The 7,500-nt window shown below is 49.0% G+C and overlaps 1 protein-coding gene and 1 long non-coding RNA gene across 4 annotated transcripts in view; one reads left to right on the top strand and one right to left on the bottom strand.

Annotated features, from left to right (window-relative positions):
* The window catches only part of stard13a (StAR related lipid transfer domain containing 13a), a 117,178-nt gene that overhangs the window by 39,938 nt on the left and 69,740 nt on the right, over positions 1-7,500 (top strand). For all 3 annotated transcript variants that reach the window (XM_079804700.1, XM_079804699.1, XM_079804701.1), the window contains exon 2: positions 4,417-4,488. In XM_079804700.1, coding sequence (XP_079660826.1) covers positions 4,417-4,488 — 72 coding nt within the window. The remainder of the gene's footprint in view (positions 1-4,416; positions 4,489-7,500) is intronic.
* Positions 1-7,500, bottom strand: part of LOC307118867 — a 272,203-nt gene that overhangs the window by 236,948 nt on the left and 27,755 nt on the right. The gene's annotated exons all lie outside the window — the stretch shown is intronic.

Below are 7,500 nucleotides of genomic sequence, written 5' to 3'. Positions count from 1 at the left end.
ACATCATTTATGACCTTAGCAATTAAAGAGTAAAAATCCTGGATTTTTTAAAAACATTTAGTAGTTTTGATCAGGACTGAGGTTGATTAACAGATTTATGCAAAAAATCTATATATATATTTATCTGATACATGTTTACAGTAGTTTAATTTGGTGGATGTTTACATCCTGAACATGACAAAAGGCTCTTGAATTTGAACAATACACAAGAATATTGTCACGAGTCACCAGTGAGAGTCCCCGTGATAGGGCACTCCACCCCGGACTGTCATTCCATCAAAGACTACATTACCCACAATCCTTTGCCTTATCATCACTCATTGTTTACACCTGTGTCTCATTTACCTCAGAACCTCTGCCTACATCCAGCCTGTTCACCCTCGTTCACTGTGAGGTTTTTTCATCTCTGAGCGGTCTCTCTTGGTTTTTGCATTACCGGTTTGCCTTCGTTCCAGGCCGTGTGTGTGTGTGTGTGTGTGTGTGTGTGTGTGTGTGTGGGGACTGCCTGCCCGTTTATTGACCCATTGTCTGTACATTGGACATTGTCCCTCTAATAAAGATGCATTTGTTCTGGGAGCACTACATAACAAATATGATATAATAGATTTAATGCACCTTTGAACCACATTTATTCGCTCCCCACGGGCATCAATGAGCCTCGGCCGCCCATGACCCTGTGGCCGGTTCTCCACTGGTTCTCCATGACCCTGTGGCCGGTTCTCCACTGGTCCCTCATGACCCTGTGGCCGGTTCTCCACTGGTCCTCCATGACCCTGTGGCCGGTTCTCCACTGGTTCTCCATGACCCTGTGGCCGGTTCTCCACTGGTCCTCCATGACCCTGTGGCCGGTTCTCCACTGGTCCTTCATGACCCTGTGGCCGGTTCTCCACTGGTCCTCCATGACCCTGTGGCCGGTTCTCCACTGGTTCTCCATGACCCTGTGGCCGGTTCTCCACTGGTCCTCCATGACCCTGTGGCCGGTTCTCCACTGGTCCTCCATGACCCTGTGGCCGGTTCTCCACTGGTCCTCCATGACCCTGTGGCTGGTTCTCCACTGGTCCTCCATGACCCTGTGGCCGGTTCTCTACTGGTCCTTCATGACCCTGTGGCCGGTTCTCCACTGGTCCTTCATGACCCTGTGGCCGGTTCTCCACTGGTCCTTCATGACCCTGTGGCCGGTTCTCCACTGGTCCTTCATGACCCTGTGGCCGGTTCTCCACTGGTCCTTCATGACCCTGTGGCCGGTTCTCCACTGGTCCTCCATGACCCTGTGGCCGGTTCTCCACTGGTCCTTCATGACCCTGTGGCCGGTTCTCCACTGGTCCTTCATGACCCTGTGGCCGGTTCTCCACTGGTCCTTCATGACCCTGTGGCCGGTTCTCCACGGGTCCTCCATGACCCTGTGGCCGGTTCTCCACTGGTCCTTCATGAGCCTGTGGCCGGTTCTCCACTGGTCCTTCATGACCCTGTGGCCGGTTCTCCACTGGTCCCTCATGACCCTGTGGCCGGTTCTCCACTGGTCCTTCATGACCCTGTGGCCGGTTCTCCACTGGTCCCTCATGACCCTGTGGCCGGTTCTCCACTGGTCCTTCATGACCCTGTGGCCGGTTCTCCACTGGTCCTTCATGACCCTGTGGCCGGTTCTCCACTGGTCCTTCATGACCCTGTGGCCGGTTCTCCACTGGTCCTTCATGACCCTGTGGCCGGTTCTCCACTGTTCCTCCATGACCCTGTGGCCGGTTCTCCACTGGTCCTTCATGACCCTGTGGCCGGTTCTCCACTGGTCCTTCATGACCCTGTGGCCGGTTCTCCACTGGTCCTCCATGACCCTGTGGCCGGTTCTCCACTGGTCCTTCATGACCCTGTGGCCGGTTCTCCACTGGTCCTTCATGACCCTGTGGCCGGTTCTCCACTGGTCCTCCATGACCCTGTGGCCGGTTCTCCACTGGTCCTTCATGACCCTGTGGCCGGTTCTCCACTGGTCCTTCATGACCCTGTGGCCGGTTCTCCACTGGTCCTTCATGACCCTGTGGCCGGTTCTCCACTGGTCCTTCATGACCCTGTGGCCGGTTCTCCACTGGTCCTCCATGACCCTGTGGCCGGTTCTCCACTGGTCCTCCATGACCCTGTGGCCGGTTCTCCACTGGTCCTTCATGACCCTGTGGCCAGTTCTCCACTGGTCCTCCATGACCCTGGGGCCGGTTCTCCACTGGTCCTCCATGACCCTGTGGCCGGTTCTCCACTGGTCCTCCATGACCCTGTGGCCGGTTCTCCACTGGTCCTTCATGACCCTGTGGCCGGTTCTCCACTGGTCCTCCATGACCCTGTGGCCGGTTCTCCACTGGTCCTTCATGACCCTGTGGCCGGTTCTCCACTGGTCCTTCATGACCCTGTGGCCGGTTCTCCACTGGTCCTTCATGACCCTGTGGCCGGTTCTCCACTGGTCCTCCATGACCCTGTGGCCGGTTCTCCACTGGTCCTCCATGACCCTGTGGCCGGTTCTCCACTGGTCCTTCATGACCCTGTGGCCGGTTCTCCACTGGTCCTCCATGACCCTGGGGCCGGTTCTCCACTGGTCCTCCATGACCCTGTGGCCGGTTCTCCACTGGTCCTCCATGACCCTGTGGCCGGTTCTCCACTGGTCCTCCATGACCCTGTGGCCGGTTCTCCACTGTTCCTCCATGACCCTGTGGCCGGTTCTCCACTGGTCCTTCATGACCCTGTGGCCGGTTCTCCACTGGTCCTCCATGACCCTGTGGCCGGTTCTCCACTGGTCCTTCATGACCCTGTGGCCGGTTCTCCACTGGTCCTCCATGACCCTGTGGCCGGTTCTCCACTGGTCCTCCATGACCCTGTGGCCGGTTCTCCACTGGTCCTTCATGACCCTGTGGCCGGTTCTCTACTGGTCCTCCATGACCCTGTGGCCGGTTCTCCACTGGTCCTCCATGACCCTGTGGCCGGTTCTCCACTGGTCCTTCATGACCCTGTGGCCGGTTCTCCACTGGTCCTCCATGACCCTGTGGCCGGTTCTCCACTGGTCCTCCATGACCCTGTGGCCGGTTCTCCACTGGTCCTTCATGACCCTGTGGCCGGTTCTCTACTGGTCCTCCATGACCCTGTGGCCGGTTCTCCACTGGTCCTTCATGACCTTGTGGCCGGTTCTCCACTGGTCCTCCATGACCCTGTGGCCGGTTCTCCACTGGTCCCTCATGACCCTGTGGCCGGTTCTCCACTGGTTCTTCATGACCCTGTGGCCGGTTCTCCACTGGTCCTCCATGACCCTGTGGCCGGTTCTCCACTGGTCCTCCATGACCCTGTGGCCGGTTCTCCACTGTTCCTCCATGACCCTGTGGCCGGTTCTCCACTGGTCCTTCATGACCCTGTGGCCGGTTCTCCACTGGTCCTCCATGACCCTGTGGCCGGTTCTCCACTGGTCCTTCATGACCCTGTGGCCGGTTCTCCACTGGTCCTCCATGACCCTGTGGCCGGTTCTCCACTGGTCCTCCATGACCCTGTGGCCGGTTCTCCACTGGTCCTTCATGACCCTGTGGCCGGTTCTCTACTGGTCCTCCATGACCCTGTGGCCGGTTCTCCACTGGTCCTCCATGACCCTGTGGCCGGTTCTCCACTGGTCCTTCATGACCCTGTGGCCGGTTCTCCACTGGTCCTCCATGACCCTGTGGCCGGTTCTCCACTGGTCCTCCATGACCCTGTGGCCGGTTCTCCACTGGTCCTTCATGACCCTGTGGCCGGTTCTCTACTGGTCCTCCATGACCCTGTGGCCGGTTCTCCACTGGTCCTTCATGACCTTGTGGCCGGTTCTCCACTGGTCCTCCATGACCCTGTGGCCGGTTCTCCACTGGTCCCTCATGACCCTGTGGCCGGTTCTCCACTGGTCCCTCATGACCCTGTGGCCGGTTCTCCACTGGTTCTTCATGACCCTGTGGCCGGTTCTCCACTGGTCCTTCATGACCCTGTGGCCGGTTCTCCACTGGTCCTCCATGACCCTGTGGCCGGTTCTCCACTGGTCCTCCATGACCCTGTGGCCGGTTCTCCACTGGTCCTCCATGACCCTGTGGCTAGACCCTCAACTAGTCCTTCACCCCACAAGACCTGCAGTTTTGGAGATGCTCTGACCCAGTCGTCACAATCTGGCCCTTATCAAACTCGCTCAAATCCTTACGCTTGCCCATTTTTTCTGCTTCTAACACATCAACTCTGAGGACAAAATGTTCACTTGCTGCCTAATATATCCCACCCACTAACAGGAGATGAAGAGATCATCACTTCAACAGTCATAATGTTACGCCTGATCGGTGTGTGTGTATAGTGTGTCCATGAGCATGTGTGTGAGATCAGGTTGAAATGTATTATTAAATAAACTGCTGAAGAATCGTATCATTGTTTTTTTTTCAGAAATCGAGGCGAAGGAAGCATGTGATTGGCTGAGGGCGGCGGGATTCCCACAGTATGCCCAGCTCTATGAGGGTAAGAAATGGGATTAATATCCATAAACATGCACACAGATGTCCGAGAACCACTGGGTTTAAAAAAAAACAAAAAAAACATCTATATAGTTTTTATAATGTTGTATTTCTGTTTTAGTTAGTATATCAGGTTAAGCTAAAGCTTCAGATACGTTTATTTATTCTATTTCAGTTAACATTTATTCAATTTCAAGTAATTAATATTTTTAATGGTTTTAGTAACGATTATAACCCTGATACTTTATTGAATAATGTGTCAAATACTGCTCTTTGTCTCTCCTCCTGACTATGAATTAAATGGGAATGAAATTAAATACAGTTTATTGTGTAAACGTATATATAATGCGTGACTTTAATTATAAATAAGCTGGAAAGACACCGGGACTCTTATTTTGAAATGCCTTGCTATTGCAGTTCAGATGAGGAGATAAAATATGCGTTGTTACAACCGTCTGAAGCATATGACTATATAAACATGGTAAAGTAAACATTGTGATTATTCCTCAGCATTAGTTCATAAACATGACCTGTCATAAATGTGTGTTATTGATGGATTAAGCCGTTCTGAGGCGCTGTTTTCCCGCCGTTAGATCCACACGTCACACAGGACATCAGTTCTGACCGGATCCCTAATCCTCCCTAACTAACATTTTCCTCTCGCTTTTATTCGTTGACTAAAATGACAGTAGATTTTCCTCCTAGTTTCATCCAAAACTGGTTTTTATTTAGATATCGTCTGGTTTTTGTCAGTCAAAAAAGGTCGTTGACAAAAGTGTCTGTGTTGCCAGATTGGGTCGACGATTTCCAGCCCAAAAACTCACTAAAATCCACCCAATCCAAGAAAAAAAATGATATAATTGTATTGCCATGCCAGTCAAAATTGATTAGCACCATTTTAATTCCTTAAAACAAAATAATGATGACAAAATAAAATAAAAATAAATACATTTCCCAGAAAAACGGATCAAAACAGGGCAAATACAGTCATGCATGACTAAAATGACTAAAAGTGGAAACTGTCACGAAATTAACCGAAGACTTTAACCCATGGAAAACACATACATCATTTTCAAATGTTAACAGTAAGAATAAACTAATTTAAGTGCAAAAAGTGCCCAATATTAAGTGATCAAAATAAACAACGTAATTAGCAGGCATAGCCAAAATTTGTCATTAACTGATAATGTACGATAGTCATACACTGTAAAAAATCGACGTGATTTTAATGGTAAAAGACTGTAAAATGCTACGGTGAAAAAACTGATTAACAGAAGGTTTCCGTACTATATACGGTAAATAACTGTAATAGATCTTACCTTACATTTAATTTTCAGTAAAATAGTTACATTTACAGTTTTTGGAAGTGAAAAAGAACAAGTCCGATGCCACTGACTTTGGCATAGCGATCACTTGAATATCCAGCTACAATTTTGCGCTGAAAACCTGTTATGAATGAGCACGTCTCCCTGCTGATCACTGATTGGCTGAAAGTGCGTGCTCGCCGGCGACATCATCAAAACCAGTGCCAGCTGAATAGCGCGATTTATTCACGCCACGTAAGTTCTTCATAAGGCTGAAAAGTGGGCTATGGAGATTGCTTTTTTGTCACGATGACGTCTAAAGTCCCCGCCAAAGGATGTAGTCCCTTTTAGCAACTTGTTAGCAACCACCGTTTTTAAGACACAATAAAGTTTTAAAAAATCACAAGCAGGTTTTAACTAATGTGTTTTATGTCATAGACCAAAACGTGAAAATATTTAGAGGCTTTGTTAACCACAGACCTTATTTCAGGCGATTTAGCAAAAACCCATTCAAAAAACCCATAGACTTTAGGGCGAGGGAACCGGAAGGGCTAAAATGCTAACTCACTTCCGCGTTTTGGCCTACAAAGTGACGTCATAACTTCGGCTCTCTATAAGTGCAGAGGTGTGTGTGTGTGTGTGTGTGTGTGTGTGACCAACATGATGGTTATTGTAGTTCTAGACTAAATGTGAGCATTTATTTATCTCACTTGCACAATAAAGATTCTGTCCTCCTCAAAATGAATAAAATCAGTCAAATGCAAAATCAGAACCTCCAATAATTAAATGTTAAATAAAACAACTATTTTTATGCATAATCTACCTTTATATTTAATTGACCAATGTCTTGCTGCTGACCTTTGATGATGAAAATGACTAGATTTTTTGTTTTTATTGGTAAAACTTTTTTCTCCTGCGTCCTCTTCTCCATTATCCAGAGCTGCGCCCTCTAGTGTTCATGAGGGAATCTGCATCTTTACCTCAGACTGGGGCTTATTATTTACATTTGGTATGAAGAGGTCTTTACCGTTGCACAAAAATATAACTTTTACAAAAACAAGCCCAGCCCAGGTGAGAAAAAGTAACGCAAAAGTAACGTAATGCATTACTTTTCTTAAAAAGTAACTAAGTAACTCAATTAGTTACTTTTTAAGGGAGTATCGCAATATTGTAATGCATTACTTTTCAAAGTAACTTTGCCCAACACTGATCATGATGACTGATTTTATGGAGTACATTCACACTTGAGTTTGTTATTAACCAATTAGACTATAAATATTAGATCCACACCAGCCCAAATTTTGTCCGCCCGCCCAAACCCATTTTTACCCGCACAATCAAATGAAAAACCGCCCAATCTGGCAACCCTGCTGCAGCTGTGAGGTTTAGTGATGGTGGAGAATCAGGAGAACCGGCTGTAGCTTTGAGTTTGAGATCAACCCGTCCCACCTCAAGCACAAGCTCAATTATTCTCCATTTTCTGCTTCAGACGTATGGAATAAAAACAGCCTTTACAGCTGCGGCCGCCATTTGTCAGCACTTTTTTTTCTTCCCTCTTTATCTTTCCTGGTCATTTTAGGGCCACGACGAGCTATTTGCAGACTAGAGCTTCTATCCGAAGGGAGGAAGAGGTCATGGGAAAAAGTCTTCATTATCACTGCCGGGAAAACACAGGCCTTAGCCTCGTTCTTCCGCTTACAGGCCAACAAAGG

Source organism: Gobio gobio (assembly GCF_949357685.1).
Source record: "Gobio gobio genome assembly, chromosome: 22".
Classification (NCBI taxonomy): Eukaryota; Metazoa; Chordata; class Actinopteri; order Cypriniformes; family Gobionidae; genus Gobio; species Gobio gobio.
This window is presented reverse-complemented; position numbering and strand designations above follow the sequence as displayed.